The sequence below is a fragment of the Chiloscyllium plagiosum genome, chromosome 11, assembly GCF_004010195.1.
Source record: "Chiloscyllium plagiosum isolate BGI_BamShark_2017 chromosome 11, ASM401019v2, whole genome shotgun sequence".
NCBI classification, from domain to species: domain Eukaryota; kingdom Metazoa; phylum Chordata; class Chondrichthyes; order Orectolobiformes; family Hemiscylliidae; genus Chiloscyllium; species Chiloscyllium plagiosum.
The window spans coordinates 55,635,818-55,656,516 of NC_057720.1; the positions used below are offsets into that span (position 1 = coordinate 55,635,818).

Genomic DNA, 20,699 nt, shown 5'->3' on the forward strand with positions numbered 1-20,699 from the left:
GAAGGGTCTGTTTCTGTGCTGTACATCTGACTCTATCATGGTGCTCATTCTTCCTGGTCAACATGAAAGGTGGTTTTGCTTCCTTTGGTCCCTTACATCTTCCTGAAAAACATTAGGTGTTTAATTATGACTTCACGCAGGCAGATATCTTCTAATAAAAATGTCAAACCAATCAAGGTGAATCTTTCTCAATCGATTTCACCCCATCAGGCTTGGGCCCAACCTTTTACAACAATCAGGATTGAACCAGCTGCTTCTGGTACCAGGCTACAATAGACTGTGTATCCTTAATCTGTAAAGGTTCCCTGGTATAGATAATCAGTCTAGCCAAGATCTTGGGAAAGCATAAGGGTTGGAGTCCAGAGCAAATCTTGAAGACTGGGTTCTGCATCACTAATACAACCATGCCTGTATCAACTTCTATTAGAACCAGGTGACCACTTATTGAGTTTTGATTGGTTCTAGTTTGGATGTTGCTAAGGAATTTAATTGTTCAAAGCTAGGTATTGGTGGACTTTCTAAAGGGTGCGCTCATCTGCATAACAGCCTATGAGCTCTTACTCAATTCAGGCCTACTGGCTCTTTTCCTGTCTGAGTCTGCATAACAGCAGCAACTACAATGGTTAACCAGCCCAGATCCTGACAAATGTTAATCAGTTGGCAGAGGCTTGGCTTTGTTATGGGGTTTTGCTGTGGGCTGACAGTCCTTCTGCTCAGGATATGTCTTGAGTGAGGCTATGCAATTGTCTTCACTCAAATGGTATCCCCGAGCTGTCTGAGGCTATCCACTTCCATCAGTATATGATGGAACTTGTATGCTCTTTTTGCCATGTCAAATGCCAAAGGCAGTTGTGCTTCAGCATGTAGGCATTTTTTGCATGGTTACATTAATCCTACATACCAAACTCTCAGCATCAAGGTTAAACCAAAATTGCATGCCTCTGCCAGTTGTAACCTCCTCAAATCCCAACACTGATTCCCCAAATTCTTGAACTTCCACGTAAAATTAATGTCTCAGAACTAGAGGATGCTTAAGGTTGTAATATTAACTAAATTGATTAACCCTTGAAAGGGTTTAGTATCTGCCCAGGAAACATTGGCTCCTAAGAACTGAAAAAGCTGCACATCCACAAGCTGTCAGGGGAATTATTCACTTCTTTTCGTTTGCTCCTGTATAATTTGCCAGGAAAAAATAACATTCTTTCCACATACTGGGCCCAGTCTTTGATGGAAGGATCAAAACAGTCCAGCTTGCCAAATAATGGCATGATGTCAAATACTTACTCCAACTCCAAGATGACTGTTGCAAGTGAATTTCTTCAGGAGCCTATCTTTTTTTCTTGTCACCACTGAAATAACTCCAGAGGCCAGTATCCTGTCATGTCACCATTTATTTACCTGTGCACACTAAACAGGTCTGGTGTCCTCACTCACCGGAGTACTCTGACACTCTTAACAGTTGTCAGCCAGGGTTCCCTGATTGGACCTGTTAATATGCCCTAAATTGGGAGCTTGTAGTCTGAGGATCACCTTGTTACAATCACTACACTTGTTTGTACAACAATCTTCCAGCTGAGGTATAACTTGTGCCTTATACGTGTTCAACATAACCTTCTCATTACCCCTCTTAATAAAGCCTTAAAAATGGTGGCAGGACTCCTTTTTAATAATGACTCATGCACATTTTCATACCCTATACACCCTTGAATATAGCACCTTTTACTTTACACTGTATCTCCATTTTCTTTCTAGCAAAATATATCACCTTATGCTTCTGTGTTGAAATTCACTTCATAGAATCCCTACAGTGTAGAAAGGGACCCTTCAGACCAACAGTGACTGTGTCAATCCTCTAAGAGTATCCCACTAAGACTTAGACCCCATCCTAACTGTGTAACCTTGCATTTACCATGGCTAACCCACCCATCTTGCATATCCCTGTACAATATTGAGCAATTTAACATGGGCAATCCACCGACCTGCACATTTTTGGACTGGGGGGAAATTGGAGCACAAGGAGGAAATTGGAGCACCTGGAGGAAACTCCCACAGACATGGGAAAACATGCAACTCCATACAGACAGTCACCCAAGGCTAGAACTGAACCTGGTGCTATGGAGCAGCAGTGTTAACCACTGAGCTACCATGCTGCCCTTCTGCCACCTATCAGCCCACTCTACCAACTTATTGATATCCTTTCAGTTTTACTGTCCTCCTAGTAATACTTACTATAAACTTATTTATTGTTCTCAGTTATTTTAAGTTTGTTTTTAGATTTATTTAGATAAAACAAGACTGTTGTGATACATTAACTTTCCTTTTTGTATTCCTTAAATGGCTAAAAAGATTTTAATGTTGAACTTTGCAGTTAAAATAAGAAACACTTGAGGCAGTTTGTTAATGACTGGTAGTTGAGACACTTAATATAATAACTTGTTACATAATTTTGGTGGCAGGTAATTTGGCTTTTCTGAAAAAAATTAAATGATCCTTTTTCAGTAGCTGTCCAGCAGTATTATCCATTGATCTTTTCATCCTAACTGCTCACATTAGTAAGGCCATATCACCTTACAGCTAATTGCTTCCATGAGCTCTACCATTATAATGTGAAAAACATTGTTGTGCCCCAAACACTCTAGTTGAGTAACAAAATGGCAGCCATCCATGTGTTCAACATACCTTCCAATAGATGATTATTCTTTTATGTTTGTTTGATTTAATTGGCTCACATGAACTCCACACATCTAAGACTCCGGCAGGCTCTACAAATTTTCATTAGGGAAGAAAAGTTATTCTCACTATTAAGCTATTGGTTGTCAGTAACATCATTTATTGATAACTATGTAGCATGTATGACCCAATTATGAAGTGCACACTATTCTCAAGTTCTTAATCATTTATAATTTAATGGCTAACTGAGCAACAAATCTATGTGAACATTCATTAGGCTAACCAAAACTAATAAGTGTTTGAGAAAGAATCTTTCCTAAATGTTTTTAGATTAGATTACTTACAGCGTGGAAACAGGCTCTTCGGCCCAACAACTCCACACCAACCCTCCGAAGAGGAGCCCACCCAGACCCATTCCCCTACATTTACCTCTTCACCTAACACTATGGGCAATTTAGCATAGCCAATTCACCTGACCTGCACATTTTTTTGACTGTGGAAGGAAACCAGAGCACCCGGAGGAAACCCACGCAGACACGGGGAGAATGTGCAAACTCCACACAGACAGTTGCCTGAGGTGGGAATTGAACCCAGGTCTCTGGTGCTGTGAGGCAGCAGTGCTAACCACTGTGCCACCGTGCTGCCCATTTAGGATGAAATGTACCCATTGGCTAGAATGTTGGGGTCCCTGACAGTAGGTTCAAAAGTTAGATGGCATTGCCATCTTGATTATTTGTAAGACCCAGGCCATGTTTTAGGTCCATCATGCAGCTGATTAATAGCTGTTGGGACTTCTGCTCCTTTAAAAGATGAGACTATCTCCAAGAGAACTGCTGGTCAATAGTTGGAGAACATGCAGTAATGGATACTTTCCTTGTGGCAAGCTAAGTGATATCAAGGTTTGATGAGATGAATCAGGCAAGCCCTAGCAATATATTGGAGAAGTTGGTAAGGGAGTATTGTTGTTGGGAAGACATTTTGACTAGCAGCCCCCCATGTTGCCTCAAACATGTGCCACAGTTCTCCAGGTAGCTTTCCAAATAGGAAATGGCCTATATATTGCTGGTAGAATGCCAGGCTGGTGGTAGAAGAACTTTAACTGGTGACTTAGTCATAGAGTTACTAAGGTGTACAGCACAGAAACAGATTCTTTGGTCTAACTCATCCATGCCAACCAGATATCTTAAATTAACCTAGTTCCATTTGCCAGCATTTGGCCCATATCCCTCCAAGCCTTTCCTATTCATATAGCCATCAGATGTCTTTTAAGTGTTGTTATTGTACCAGCCTCCACCATTTCCTCTGGCAGTTCATTGCATACACGCACCATCCTCTAATGAAATGGTTGCCCCTTAAATCTCCTCTTCTCCCCCAACACACATACCCAAATCATCTAGCAGAGCTTTGTTCAAGAAACAATACACATCCAATATATTTGATGTCACTGAACACAGAACAGTTTATTTCCAGTATTCTGCTGTTTAAATATGTCAGACTTGCACTCACCTGCTTCAGGTGTTTTGTTTATAAAAGAGTTGCTCCAGTCACTCCAGTAGTTGTTGCTTTTTATGAGGTTGCAGCGGATCTGAAACTCATATTCCTTGAAAGGTACCCAGTTGTAAAAATGACCTGAATTTCCATTGATGCTAAAAGCGTTCTTAGCAACCTAAATTTGTTGATAGAAATATTTCTCTCATATAGACTCTTGCTTTCCTTTTCATTGCAAATTTTCTTAAAAACTGTTCTTTCAATCAAACTACAGTATTTGTAACACAAGCAACATGACAGCAAAATAGAACACAAAAGTATTTATCTTTTCAGGTGTAAATAGCCTTTAATGGTGGTCAAAATAACCTCTGGCACTGAAAACTTACTCAGTGAGAATTGGACTCCCATTGCTTCTGCTTTTAAATATTGATGGAGATTTTAAAATATCAAAATATTGAAACTTTTTTACATTACATGATGTCTCATTTATCCCTGTCTCTTAATCACATAATTTTCCTTCTCTTTACTTTCTGTACATTGCTTGGCATTGACTAGTCCAGTTTCTATTTCCTGGTTCAGATTCCATCTGTTTCGGTAGTCTATAATCTGATTGGATTAGTAATTGCTAATTGCTTCTCTTGTTTTTAACAATCCTAGAACCCTTTTGCAAACAATGCACTATTTTGTTTTTCCCCAAATTGGAAATTCTAGTACAAAGCCTGCAAAATGCAAGCATGAAATAGATAATAGCTGCCTAATCTAGGCCACTAGCTTTTTCTAAATTGATGTGCTCCTAAAAATATAGAGATCTACTCATGCAATTTTTGTACATCTAAAAGCCCTACCTGAAAGCTCAATCAACATCATGAACAGAAGAGACTTAATTCCTTGCATGTGCAAACAGTGTTTGATACTAACCACACTGAAGAATATCAGAACGTAACCAGAATTTGTTTATTCTCAGAAAATCCATCATTTCTTCAATGCTTAGGCACAGAGTTGGACAGGATAGCTAATAGGAGACAGAGATAATTGATAGAGCTGTCATTGGTGAAACATTTTGAAATGTGAGGGTAGAAGCCTAAAGTAGATTCATGATGACTCTGGCACTATCAAAATCACTATGGAGCAGTGCATTGGCATTCTCAAGTCCCACTTGTGGTGCTTGAACAGATCGAAGCGAGTATTGCAGTATTGTCTAGAAAAGATTTCCTGAATTGCTCTGGTTAACATTAATTCTGTTTCTCTCTCCACAGATGTTGCCAGAATTTTGTCAGCATTTTCTGTTTTTGTTTTCAGAATTGTAGTATTTTACTCTATATTCTTTAATTTGACCATTTGGCCTTCTGAACACAAAAAAAAAACAGAGGAAGAAGCTATCTACATTTCATGTACTCAAGATCCTTGTTTTTGAAACATAGTTAATCAAAAAATTGAGCCTAGTCAGTACTTGGATTCTGGGATTCTGTAGCTCCTAATAACTGTTTATGCTGTGGCAGAGAGATTTTTCCTAGATCCACTTGTGCATTAGTGCTGTATGATTCATCAAGTGTTTGATGTGTGGGCTGCACAGTGGCTCAATTGTCAACACTGCTGCCTCACAAGCCAGTTTGAACGGGTTTTCTTCGGGTGCTCTGGTTTCCTATCACAGTCCAAAGATGTGCAGGCTAGATGGATTATCCATGGGAAATGCAGGGTTACAGACATAGGGTTGGGGAGTGGATTTGTGGGATGGTCTTCAGCAGGTTGGTATGGCCTGCTTCTGAACTGTAGGGATTCTATGATTCTATATGCTTCTCTTTCCTAATATTATCCATGACCCAAGTAACTGTGACTTCAATAAACAAAGAACTAGGACAGAATATGACTCTATGACTGCTTTGGGTAGAGGATGCCAGGTTGCTGGTCAGTTAGCTTTTTTTTTGTATGATGAACATAACTAAAGGAAACAATGGAAACTTATCATAAGAAGGAGAACTAGTATAACAGAAGTATGATGAAGCAAATAACAGGACACCTTAAAAGTCATCAGAATGTCTAGACATTTTAATAAATACTCTATAACATTACCAATTTAAACCTGGCACCTCTCTGCCAATCTTCCAGTGTGTAGCAGAACCTGCTCTTTATGCCCATGTGAGGCCTCAGCTCTTTATTTCTAATTATGTATACTTTTGTAAAGTTCACAAATAGTTAGATGTGGAACATTTTAATTCCTAGCACTTTATCACTCGTGTCTGCTGAAATTGCCTCATGAAGCTATATTGAGATGCAGACAGTGACAACGCTTTAAGAGGTTATTTTGGCCTATTTTTTGTTTGAAGAGAGGTTTTAAGGCAGAGGTCCTGAGCAATCAACAAGAACCACAAGAGTAAATAGCTTATGAGACCTGGGATTTTGTTTAAAGTTGGATCAATAGAAGCAGGCTGTAGGGGTGGGGTCAAACTTCCACAGATCCAGGTTCTTTAGCTTCTAGAAGAAGCTGCTGGGGCTGTGAAAAAAAGCCACCATTTCTCTTTGCTACAGCTTATAACTGGAGTTCTCTCTCTCTCAGAACTGTCTTTTGATCTTTCCTCCTGGGTTAGAGAATTGTATGTCAATCTGTTTTCTGAATTTGCATTTTTCCAAGGGTGTTTTTATGGGATATTGCTATATTGGAACAGTTAATTAGTAATAGTTACTGTATCTATTGTTCTGTTAAGTTTTTCAATTGAGTTAAGTTATTCAAATTCCTTCTTTCTTTCATTGTATTTTAACTATAATGGATGAATAAAGTGTGTTTTGATTTAAATCTGACCATTCGAATTGCATCTGGAATACAACACCTTACATTTACCTTTAAAATTAGAAAAACAAACTAGGGTCTAGGCTATCTTCTGAATAGTTTGAGGGAGTTTGGTTGTGCGCATAACAAGACGATACAGCAGGTTGTTCATTTTCCAGTCAAATATTGCAAGGAATGTGATATGTAGCAGAATCGTAGAAGATAAAGTATATGTGTGAGAGGGGCAGTGAGGGATTTTGCACTGATTCAAGGTCTCATAAATTTCTTTTATTTAATGCTGCCTGAATATTGCTGAGATACAGTTCCAGCAGTATCTCAGCATCTGCAATGGAACACACTATCAGGTGATAAGGTTAATTTCTATAGGTAAATGGGGTGATAGAGTTGGTAAATATGATGCAGAAGTGGTGTGTCTACCTCCTGGATTGGAAGTTCTGGGTTCAAGTCTCACCTGACCTGGAGGTGTGCCTTAACATGTCTAAATGGTTGATGAAAAACAACCTGGAGTTGGCACTGATTGCCAGTTTGCCCTTTCCCCAGACTGCATGCAAAACCATTTTTGGGCACATAATTCCCTAGACAGCAATCAACATTTGAATTCTGTCCTTTAGTTCTACCAATATCAACAGCATTGCAAGTTCTGAAACTTGGTGTCTTGGTTACTGCAAAATCATTAGCTGATGAGTGACCTTCTGTTATCACTTTTTCACTGTAAAATATAGCTTCAACTCTTAAGCTTTTTCTCTTCAAAGCCAGCTGCACTCAACCATTACATTACTGCAGCCTCCCTGGTTTCTATCACTATCAAAATTAAAAATCAAAAGTCCAACATATTAATCAATCGAAACCTGCATCCTTATTCTAAGTGATTCAAGACTTAACAGCCATCTAGGTTGTCAAATACATCACATCAGTAGTATGACACTTTGATCTTTTACTTATAAATTCTGTGTCCAATGTATCCTGCCCCATTAGCTACCTAATGAAGGAGCAGCGTTCCAAAAGCTTGTACTTTCAAATAAGCTTGTTGGATTATAACCTGGTGTTGTGTGATTTTTTAACTTTGCCCATCTCAGTCCAACACAGGCACCTCCACACCATGTCTATCAATAGAGGAGCTGCTTTCGCTGACATCCTGTCCTGTTGACCTCCTATGCAAAGAAAATATTATCAGATATCAACAGAATCACTTTGGTGAAATTCTTGCTGCCATTCACTAAAGATTCAAGGAAAATCCAAATGTATCACCAAGTTTTCAGGAGCAAAGTATGATGGAAATAAGAACCTCTTGCTACCTTTTTGTAGTTGAAGTGATAATCTTGCAATAATTCACCAAAGTACATTTTTTTAATATGAGATGAAGATAAAGTAGGAATGTTTAAAAGCATCAGCTTAAAAAGCACAGCAGCTGCTTGAAGGAAAGAAGTTAGTTACAGGCATCTTATATACACTAATGTAGCCACATTTTGCATTCTGTTTATGAATTTTAGGAATAAATGTTCAGAGTCAGACTCAAGGGGTGGCTCTCAATATAAATGGAGTATGAGTTTGCATCAGAAAGGCAAGTTGAAACTCAATTATGTCTTCATTAAAAAACAATGCACACTTTATTAAACAACGCTTTGCAACAAATCTGGAACTTACCAGAGTCCAGGTAATATTAGGATCCGATATTATTCTGTATCTTATTTCAAACTGACATTCTGCATTTGTTGAGCTTCTCCAGTGAATAATGGTCTTGGGAACTGAATTATTTATAAATTCAACTTTAGTGATCATTGGAGCATCAGGCTTAACTATTTAAACAAAAAAAATGTTTCAAATTGACATGAGAATTAGAATAATATTTCTCAACATTTTTGCCTCATCCCTTAAAGATGGTGATTGGGAATTTCTAATAAGACTTTATTGAATGGTTATCATAATTTCAGAGGCAAATCAGAAACACATCTATTCAATATGCCAGGCCTGCTTCTCAGCCTACTGCTGAAGTTATAGTAGGCAATTGGAAAAAGCTCAGAGAAAGTGACAGTGAGTGACTTATACTGAATTCAGGCCAAAAATGGCCAAGACATTCTTCAGCTGAATCCTCCCTGCTCCCTCTGTTCTCTACTCCCAGGTAGGGGAGAATTATTAGCCCTGAATATTGAAAATTAATTGGAAGAAGCACTGAAGTGAGGGCAAGGGTACCAAAATTACATTTATATATTGTAGATGCATCTGTCTATGACAGTATTGGTAGGAGTCGCCATCATACTACCATGAAGGCAAAGTTGCATCTTCGTATTCAAGATAACTTTCGTTGTGATATGGCATGACTACCATGCTAAATTGGATAGATTTTGAACAAATTTATCAGCTCAAAACTGACCATCCATGAGGTGCTGTGGCAATCTCAGTAGCAGAACTGTATTCAATCACTATGTGTGACCTCATGGTCCAGCATTTTTCCCACTCTACCATTTCCATCAAGCTGATTAACGGTTAAATTAATAGTGCAGGGAGACATGCCCAGAGCAGCATTAAGCATATCTTAAAATTGAGGTGTCAACCTGGTGAAGCTACTATACAAGATTACTTACATGCCAAACATCAGAATCAGTAGCAATAGACATATTTAAGCAATCACACACCAATAAATAAGATCAAAATACTGTAATACTACGATATCCAGCAGAGACTAGTATTGGACAACAAACAGAAAGGGGAGTTTTCACAAACATCCCATCTTCATTGAAGACAGTACCCAGCTAAATGCAAACTGTAAGCATTTGCAAGCACCTTTAGCTTGAATGATCCACTGTGGCTTCTTTCTGAAGTCCCTAGCATCATAGATATCAGTCTTCAGCTAATATGATGCACGTGATATCAAGAAAAAGCCAATATCTACTGCAAAGATTACTATAAATGTTATGTGCTTTGAAAACATTTTGACACCAATAAAGAAGAATTCTGCTCCATAAGTTCCAACAAGGAAAATCATCCAGGTAAGTCCTCCACAAAAAAAGCAGGACAAAACCAACCTGGCCAATTACTGCTTCACCAGTCAACATTCAAAATCAATAAAATGGTGGAAAGGGTCATCAACAATACTATCAAGCAGAAGTCACTTTGCAAAAACCTGATCAGTGGAACTTAGTTTGGCTCTGCCAGGGCCACTCAGTGTTTAAAATTCATTTATAGGACTTGGATGTTGCTGGCTGGCCAGCATTGAGAGCCCATCCCTATTTGCCCTTGAGAAGGTGGTGGTGAGCTGCCTTCTGGAATCATTGCAGTTCATTGCTGTGGGTTGACCCACAATGCCAGTAGGGAGGGAACTCTGGGATTTTGACTCAATGACTGTGGAGGAACGGCAATATATTTTCAAGTCAGGATGGTGAGTGGCTTGGAGGGGAACTTGTAGGTAATGGTGTTCCGAAGTTCATGACCTCATTACAGTGTGAGAAAATGATCTGCAACCCTGCTCACCCACAGCATAGCGACATAAAAAAAACAGAAACTAGCCTGGAAAACACAGAAACCAAGCCTGCCAACATATACAGAAACTACCCAGAGTGCTCCAGTCTTGACCAAACAGGCTAACATAAAAACCAGAAATGGCCAAGCCCCTTCCTAGACCAGAGAATACAATCAGCTCCCAGCCCGATTAACACTGCAGTCTAAACACTCTAAGGGCAGACTCATTTCCCATTGAAACCAATACCGCATAAACAAACAGGCAGACCGAGAGGCCCTGGAAGACTTCACTCGGAGGAGGAACACAATGGACACACCTGGATGCCAGGAGAAGGGACATTTGTACATATTTGCGCAGATGGGAAATACAATGAAGAATCCTCCAGAAGACATTCTCACCCACTTTTGGAGATGGCTGGAATCTCCTGTGTCAATTATAAAGGAATTGCTACTGCTGAACTCTTGATTAACTTCCATTTAGTTTATTCTTGTATTAATCGCTTTACAATTTTCACCATTGTACTGTAACTGCTTTACAATGATCACCTTTGTGTTGTACACCTACAAAAATATGCCTACACTTCTGTTCGGGAAAGAGCATTTGGCCATCTGTGCAGAGAATCGGTTCAGTGTCAGCCTGGTTAATTTCTCTTCCACCATATTGCTTTGTGTAATAAATGACTTGTCAATTTCACTACAATCCTCATTTGTGGTCTCTGATCCATTGGGCTCAATTCTCTGACAACAGTTTTAGATCAAACATGGCTAAAAGCACTGAAATCCAGAGGTGAGATGAGAGTGACAGCCCTTGACATCAAGGCCTCATTTGATTGAGTGTGGTAAGAAGGAGCCCTAACAAAACTGGAATCAATGGGAATCAGCGAGAAAACTCTCTGCTTGTTAAACTAGCAAAAAGGAAGCCAGTTATAGTTCTTGGGAGTCTGCCATTTCAGTTGGAGTCATAGAGATGTACAGCATGGAAACAGACCCTTCGGTCCAACCCGTCCATGCCGACCAGCTATCCCAACCCAATCTAGTCCCACCTGCCAGCACCCGGCCCATATCCCTCCAAACCCTTCCTATTCATATATCCATCCACATGCCTCTTAAATGTTGCAATGTACCAGCCTCCACCACATCCTCTGGCAGCTCATTCCATACACGTACCACCCTCTGCGTGAAAAAGTTGCCCCTTAGGTCTCTTTTATATCTTTCCCCTCTCACCCTAAACCTATGCCCTCTAGTTCTGGACTCCCTGACCCCAGGGAAAAGACTTTGTCTACTCATCCTATCTGTGCCCCTCATAATTATGTAAACCTCTATAAGGTCACCCCTCAGCCTCCGACCCTCCAGGGAAAACAGCCCCAGCCTCTCTCTGTAGCTCAAATCCTCCAACTCTAGCAACATCCTTGTAAATCTTTTCTGAACCCTTTCAAGTTTCACAACATCTTTCCGATAGGAAGGAGACCAGAATTGCACGCAATATTCCAACAGTGGCCTAACCAATGTCCTGTACAGCCGCAACATGACCTCCCAACTCCTGTACTCAATACTCTGACCAATAAAGGAAAGCATACCAATTGCCTTCTTCACTATCCTATCTACCTGCCACTCCACTTTCAAGGAGCTATGAACCTGCACTCCAAAGTCTCTTTGTTCAGCAACACTCCCTCGGAGCTTACCATTAAGTGTATAAGTCCAGCTAAGATTTGCTTTCCCAAAATGCAGCACCTCGCATTTATCTGAATTAAACTCCATCTGCCACTTCTTAGCCCATTGGCCCATCTGGTCCAGATCCTGTTGTAATCTGAGGTAACCCTCTTCGCTGTCCACTACACCTCCAATTTTGGTGTCATCTCCAAACTTACTGACTGTACCTCTTATGCCCACATCCAAATCATTTATGTTGCAGGACATCTCTGCAGGAAATCCTCCAAGATTGTATCTTAGGCCCAACCATCTTTAGTTGTTTCTTCAATGATCTTCCTCTATCATCCTCATTGTCTATCAGAAGTGAGGATGTTCCTTGATGACTCCATAATGTTCAGCTCCATTCATGACTCCTCAGATATTGAAGCAGTCCACATCCATCCAAATGCAAGAAGACCCAGTCAATATCCAGATATGGGCTGACAAGTGCCAAGCGGTTCATTTCACACAAGTGCTATACAATGACCACTTCCAACAAGAGATATTCTAACCATTGTCCCTTGACATTCAATGGTGTTGTCATCACTAAAGCCCCCACTATCAACATCATGGGGGGTTATCATTGACCAGAAATTTAATGGACATAAAGATACCATGGGTGGGACAGCAGGTCAGGGGATAGAAATCCTACAATGGCTAATTTACTGCCTGACCAATGTTCCATTTGACTTTCTTTGCTACTGCGTGGACCTCTGAGATCTGAAGGGGAAGCCATTCTGATGGTCGAAGCATGCTGTTTGATAAGCACCCAGCTTAGAGGGGATGTTGTTTTTGACTCTTCAAAGCCTGTCCACTACCTACTAGGCTCAAGTCAGGAATGTAATGGTACTCCATACTAACCTGAATGAGTGCAACTCAATCAATACTCAAGAAGCTTGACACGCTCAGGATAAAACATCCCACTTGATTGACACCACATTCGTTCCCTTGACCACTGATGCAATATAAACCATCCACAAGATGTATTGCGGAAATTCAATCTTTAGATAGTACTTTCCAAACCCATGACCATCTAGAAAGGCAGCACATACATAGCAATACTACCACCACCTGAAAGTTTCCCTTCAAGTCACTCAACATCTTGGCATAGAAATATATCAATGTTTCTTCAGTGTCACTGGGTCAAAATTATAGAACTCCCTTCCTGACATTTTGGGGCTCACTACAGCAAAAGGATCAGTGGTTCAAGAAAGCCGTCACCTTCCCAAGGGCAATGACTGCTGGCCCAGCGAACAACACCGTTGTCCTATGAATAATTAGAAAGAAAGGCCCTAATCAAGCTGTTCCAATATAGCTACAGTGCTGGCATATGCCTGATGAAGTAGAATTAGAAAATTGACCTATTTTGTCCTATCCAAAAGAAGCAAGATAAATCCAACCCATTCATTTATTATTCTATTGAAATATATACTATCAATCTATGTTAGATCATCAGCAATGTTAATGGAAGGTGCTGCTAATATTGCTGTCACGCAGCACTTACTCGGTAATACTCTGCTCACTGGTCAGTTTTGGTCCTGTCAGGGCAAATAGTTCCTGATCTCTTTACTGCCTTGATCAAGCCTTGTTAGGGATAAAAGAGGTGAATTCCAGAAATTCAAGAATAGTCAGCAAGAGTGACTATTCTTGACATCAATGCAGCACTTGACTGACGAATGAAGAGACACTAACAAAGCTGGAGTCAATAGAAAGCAATGGGGAAACTTTCCACAGGTTGGAATCATATCTAGCACAAAGTTTGTGGTTGTTGGAGGTCAGTCATCTCAGTTCTAGAACATATAGAACATAGAACATAGAACATTACAGCGCAGTACAGGCCCTTCAGCCCTTGATGTTGTGCCACCCTGTCACACTAATCTGAAGCCCATCCCACCTACACTATTCCATGTACATCCATATGCCTGTCCAATGACGACTTAAATGCACTTAAAGTTAGCGAATCTACTACCGTTGCAGGCAAAGCATTCCATACCCTTACTGCTCTTTGAGTAAAGAAATTACCTCTGACATCTGTCTTATACCTATCTCCCCTCACTTTAAAGTTGTGTCACCTCGTGTTTGCCGTCCCCATACTTGGAAAAAGGCTCTCCCTGCCCACCCTATCTAACCCTCTGATTATCTTGTATGTCTCTATTAAGTCACCTCTCAACCTTCTTCTCTCTAATGAGAACAGCCTCAAGGCCCTCAGCCTTTCCTCGTAAGACATTCCTTCCATACCAGGCAACATTCTAGTAAATCTCCTCTGCACCCTTTCCAAAGCTTCCACATCCTTCAAATAATGCGGTGACCAGAACTGTACACAATACTCCAAGTGTGGCTGTACCAGAGCTTTGTACACCTGCAGCATAACTTCCTGGTTCCGGAACGCAATCCCTCTATTAATAAAGGCCAAAACACTGTATGCCTTCTTAACAACCCTGTCAATCTGAATGGCAGCTTTCAGGGATACATCTCTGTGGGATTTCTTCCGGGTGGTATCCTCAGCCCAATCATCATCATCGGCTTCATCAATTAATCTTTCCTTCATCATAAGGTCACAAATAGGGATGTTTTCTGATGATTGCACAATGTCAACACCACTCTCAATTCATTCATTCTGAAACTGTCCAAGTCCATATGAATAAGACCTGGACAATATCCTGGGCTGATAAATAGCATAGCACCACATGAGTGACAAAAGTGACTATCTCCAACATTGACAGAATACAACCACTTGCCCTTGACGTTCAATGGCATTGCCACTGCCATTGTGAATCTCTTCTCAATGAATATCCTGGGGATTACCATTGACCAGAACTGAAATGGCCTGGCAGTAAAAATCTTGCAGTTAGAAAGTCTGATCAGAGGCTAGGAATTCTGAGGTAAATAACTCACTTTCTGACCCCCCAAACCATCTGTAAGCCAATGATCAGGAATGTGATATCCAGTTGTCTGGATGAGTGCAATCTCAACACTATCCAGGACAAAGTAGACAGCTTGATTCTTACCCCAATCCACAAATTTAAACATTCTGTTCCTCTACCACTGAATCACAGTGGCAACAGTGCCTCCATGGACAAATTGGCAGCTTCATGGAGATTCAGGTCCAGCATTGCATACCATCTACTAGAGGCACAATAGCAATTCACCAAGCCCGCTTTGACAATACTTTCTAAACCTGCAATCTCTACCACCCCAGAAGGACAAGGGCAGTTCATACATGGGGACACGATCCCATGAAAGATATTTTCTAAGCCACATGCCATTGCGACTTGAAGCTATATTTTAATTCCTTCATTGTTGCTGGGTCAAAGTCCTGGCATTCCAACAATACTCCCTTCATGGATTTCAGCTATTCATGAAGATGTTTTGCCACCACCTTCCATTGTCCAATTGGAGTTACCAATAAGTGCTGGCCTTGCCAGCGATGTCCCAGCATTTTCTAAAAACCCAACTTTCCTCTTGTTCTATGCTAGATACTAATTCCACATCCCCAGGTGGAATCAAAGACTGCTGCTGTGTTGGCAATTATGTCTGGTTTCATGATATGTTATTATGCCAAGTACAGATATGCAGAAACATTACCTGACCTATCCCATCCTAATATCAAAATTGTAGCAGGAGTACACCAGGCCTTTGAAGACTTCCATCCCCATTGTCTGTACAATGTTGGAATTAAACACAAACTTGTCTGCCCTTCAACATGAACAAAAATATGTTTTCCCAGAAGAATTATGGATTTGTGATCAACTGTTGGGATTTCCTAATCTATATAAACTAGAATAAATGGTTGTTTCCTGAGCCATCAGAAGACTCCAGTCTAGAACCAAAAAGATCATGCACAATTGTAACTGGTAGAAATTGCAAAACTGTACCTATATCATGGAGTGAAAAAGTTAGACGCTTGGATGTTGCATTTCCTAGTGCATTCGTAGCTTGTATCCAAACTCTGTATATGGAAGCTTTCTGAAGATGATTTCCAGGGACTGTGACACTGTTTGAACTGAAGTTTGTTGGAAATATCTGTTCTTTACCTGTCCCTTCACTGTAAGGATAAAATAAATAAATCAAATCTCATAATACAGCACTGTGAGAATCAAAAACATTTTTATTATAAATATAATTAGAAGGAAACCTCTTTCCTTCTAATGAATGTAAAAAATCTACAACAGTCCTATAATATAAAACTAATAATCCTTCCAATTCTGCAACTTGGGATCCATTGTATGAAGGACAATTTGTGATGATAGCTGCCTCTATGGAAAACTTGACAATTGCAAAGGACAGCCAGGTCCAGCAGTCTAAAAGTCTGATGGCTATGTCGATAGACCTGGACTCCATCACTTTAGGTGACGAGGGATTACTCACTGCAGATGTTCTTCCCTCACTAGGTAACAGAGTGGTGCCACTATACACCTAGTCATTTGAGGATCAGCACACAGACCCCCAGACATTTTCTCTCAAAGTGCTGCAGATATGGCTGGGTCCCCCATCCTACCTGCCATCTTCAGCCCTGTGCAAATTCAAGCTGAGGACAGTTCAGTTGTCTGTGGGCAGGACACACTCAGCATATCTCACCCATCTAGACACGAATGCCACCAAGCTCACCCAATCAAATCTCTAAGGCCAATGGGGATACTTTAGGGCAGTTTCCTCCACCCCAGCTGTAATTCAGCTAATTGATGTTCGGTTGTTCTCTATATGTTTGCTTTCTTCATCAGCAATGCATGCAACCAACATTGTTGGTGCAGAGCCCAGTCATCCTTGGTGCTACATAATGTTTATTTATGCCAATTTATGAAGTGAGCATCTCTTGCACCACATGCAGGTTATGGATATATGTTAGATTGCTAATTTGAGAACTAGGATCAACATGTTTATGCTAGTGTATCACAGGCATTAGTGTGATTGATTCCTGATGCTGCATGTGGTGAGGAGTGTTTGGGACCAGGAATTGGACTTCAGACAGTGGGTTAAAGCCTAACGTTCACATATGTACTGCTCGCAGGTGTCTTTCTGCTCCAGTATATGGGTGTCTATGTCATGCTGTTGCCTTTTGAAGGGATTCACAATACAGGAAACTGAAGCCCTTCCCTCACAGAATGAAACAATTACCCCAATTACTCTAGGTGGAATCACAGCCATTTTCATCTTCAATGCACACTTGTTATTTACAGCATGATGGAAGACATTAGCAGTTGCTTCTCAAGCAGTGAGTTTCAGGCTCAGCTTCTTAATATCAATGAACACCCAAAATAAACATACCTTTTTTGGTAGACCTGCAAATCAATCCCAAAGGCTTTGAACTTCTCCAAGTTCCCATGCAACCAATGTGTTTAAACCTTTCTTTGCCCACTTTACTACCTGCCCCCTCCCCCCCCCGGAGGAGTAAGCAGCATATGTCTGACTTTCAGATCGAGAATGCATTAATTTTCTATCCGGGGGTGGGGAAATAGGAAACTGCATATTTAGGATGCAAGATGAAGTAGTACTAATGTTAATGCATGCCAATAAGGGTCTTGCTGCTCATTTGCAAGAATCTCATTTCACGATCCAACACTTAGTTGGAAAATGTGTCCTTTTGATCTTGACATAGAAAGGTCCTCTCTGGTAAAATACGTAGACTATAAGGAGGAGGAGCACTTTTTAAAGAGGACACAGAAATGAACACAATGGAAGAAGAGTGCAACATCATGTTGAGCTCAAAATTTATTGAGCTGGGGTAATAAGGGGATGAAACTAAAGCATTTGCCAAAGACAGATTGTTCATAATCAGAGAGGGGACGATCAGAGGGTACAGGAGAAAGTGAGGACTACAGATGCTGGAGATCAGAGCTGAAAATGTGTTGCTGGAAAAGCGCAGCAGGTCAGGCAGCATCCAAGGAACTTGGAGAAGTTCCTGAAGAAGGGCTTATGCCCGAAACGTCGATTCTTGGATGCTGCCTGACCTGCTTTGCTTTTCCAGCAACACATTTTCAGATCAGAGGGTACAGTTAATATTCAGCATGAAGTGAGATTAGAGAGAGTTAGAGATCAAAGGGCATGGAAAGCAAGAAGGTTCTGAACGGTGTTGATAACCATGAGCTGTAGAAGCCTGTGATTTTTCACACTTGCTGTGGTGGAAAATAACTTTTGTTAAAGTATTAGATAATGAAGTGCAACTGCAGAACAGTACAACCATTAAACAGAGAAGTTTAAAAATCACACAACACCAGGTTTTAGTCTAACAGATTTATTTGGAAGTACTAGTCTTCAGAGCACTGCTCCTTCATCAGGTAACTAGTGGGGCAGGATCATAAGATGCAGAATTTATTGCAAAAGATCACAATGTCATGCAATTAAAACAATATATTGAACCAACCTAGATTGCTGTTAAGTCTTTCATCTTTTAGAATGGGTTGCTGGTTTTGGTTCATTAATATGTAAATCCCAGAACTTCTTTTGAGTCACAATCTTGAGATAACTTAAGGTTTTATTAAAAAAAGATGACATCTCAGTTCAGACAATGCATTAAAGGTGTGAGGTTAGAGTCTGTCTGTATCCCAATCTTGAGTCAGACGAAGGTGAGGACTGCAGGTGCTGGAGATTGGAGTCGAGGGTGTGGTGCTGGAAAAGCACAGCAGGTCAAGCAGCATTCAAGGAGCAGGAGTTGACGTTTCGGGCAAAACCCCTGATCAAATTTCCTGATGTAGAGCTTTTGCCTGAAACGTCGAATCTCCTGCTCTTTGGAGGCTGCCTAATCTGCTGTGCTTCTCCAGCACCACAGTCCTGGTTCTATTTCCAAAGTAGGAATTTATAAAATGTTATATGGATTGATTATGTACATTGATTGCTTGCAGGTTGTGAGGTTTTTGAGCAAAAATTGAATGTATCTGCAAATATAATTCTGCAAGTGCAAATTAACTCCATAGACTTATACGTGTGCATGTGACGGGGGGTGTTGGGAGGGAGAGAGAGAAAGAGAGTGCGTGTGAGTGAGTGAATGCGCATGAGAGACTGTGTGCGTGCTTCGTAGAGTGTGTGCATGAGTGTGACGGAGTATAAGCCCGTGAGCAGGTGTTTACATGGGTGTGAATGTGGGGGGTGTATATATGCATGTCGGAGAGAGAACTTGTTTATGAGAGAGGGTCTGTGTGAGTAAGGTAAGAATATGTGTGCGTGTGTGTGAGAGTGTATAATGTACACAAGCACACATACACACACACACTCTTACATATTCACACAGTCACACAGGCCCTCTCTCATACATAAGCTCTCTCAGACACATACACATATTTGAGAGAGAGCATGTGTATGAGAGAGGGTCTGTGTGAGTGTGTGAGTTGTAAGACTGTGTGTGTGTATAGTGTACATAAGAACGTGTGTACACACACGCACACACACTTTTACATACTCTCACACTCACGCAGACCCTCTCTCATACACATTCTCTCTCTCAGACACACACACATACATCTCCTATGCACACTCTCTCACAGGCTTATACTCCGTCACACTCATGTACACACATACACAAAAACACACACTGTCATGCGCACTCACACTCACTCTGTGTCCCTCACATGTACACAAACATACACATTTAAGTGTATGGGGTGAACTTGTATTTGCAGACAATTCTATTTTGCTCAAAAGGTGCACAACATGCAGGCAGTCAAAGCAGGCAGTCAATCCATATGACATTTTATAAATTCCTATTTTGGAAATAGAACCAGTCTGACTCAAGATTGTCTGAGCTGAGATATCACATTTTTTATATAAAACCTTAAGTTATCTCAAAAATGTGACTTAAAAGAAGTTCTGGGTTTACATATTAATGAACTGAAACCTGTCTGACTCAAGATTGGAATACAGACAGACTCTAACCTCACACCTTTAATATATTGTCTGAGCTGAGATATCACATTTTTATATAAAACCTTAAGTTATCTCAAAAATGTGACTTAAAAGAAGTTCTGGGTTTACATATTAATGAACTGAAACCTGCAACCCATTCTAAAAGACTTAACAGCAATCTAGGTTCTTTCAATATATTCTTTTAATTACATGATGCTGTGATCTTTTGCAATACATTCTGTGTCTTATGATCCTGACCCACTAGTTACCTGATGAAGGAGCAGTGCTCTGAAAGCTAGTACTTCCAAATAAAACTGTTTGGTGTTGTGTGATTTTTAATTTTGTCCACCCCCAGTCCAACATCGGCACTTCCACATCATAAGTAGAGTAAGTTGGCGCTACTGAAAGGAGAGACTGAGAATGTATACATTGTGCGTGGATCTCAGGATGCAGCATGAACAGCAATGTGAGAAATGCTGAATGTAAATCTCACCATCTGTAATGGTGAGCATATTTGAGACATTCTGGATGGAATTTCAATTGAAATCCAAATTGAACATGCACAAAACAAAGATACCAGCAGAGAAAGAAGATGTAACAGTGACAGCAAATTTTGGTAGGATTTAACACAAAAAAGGAATAGAAAACAATAAAGGAGAACAAAGTAGAAATTACAAATAGAAACTTTGTCGAAGAGAAGAGCAGAATTTCTTCAAGGTCATATTCCATATAGAGAAATGGCAGTGAATTGAATACTAATACAGAAGAAATGCAT

The 20,699-nt window shown here is 40.4% G+C and overlaps 1 protein-coding gene across 1 annotated transcript in view; it reads right to left on the reverse strand.

The window, feature by feature from the left end:
- LOC122554410 (interleukin-23 receptor-like) overlaps positions 1 to 20,699 on the reverse strand; it is a 144,910-nt gene that overhangs the window by 84,691 nt on the left and 39,520 nt on the right. The window contains exons 5-8 of the mRNA XM_043699391.1: positions 15,964 to 16,133; positions 8,588 to 8,739; positions 4,177 to 4,336; positions 2,680 to 2,762 (exon numbers count right to left, since the gene is read on the reverse strand). Of these exons, the coding sequence (XP_043555326.1) occupies positions 2,680 to 2,762; positions 4,177 to 4,336; positions 8,588 to 8,739; positions 15,964 to 16,133 (565 nt within the window). The remainder of the gene's footprint in view (positions 1 to 2,679; positions 2,763 to 4,176; positions 4,337 to 8,587; positions 8,740 to 15,963; positions 16,134 to 20,699) is intronic.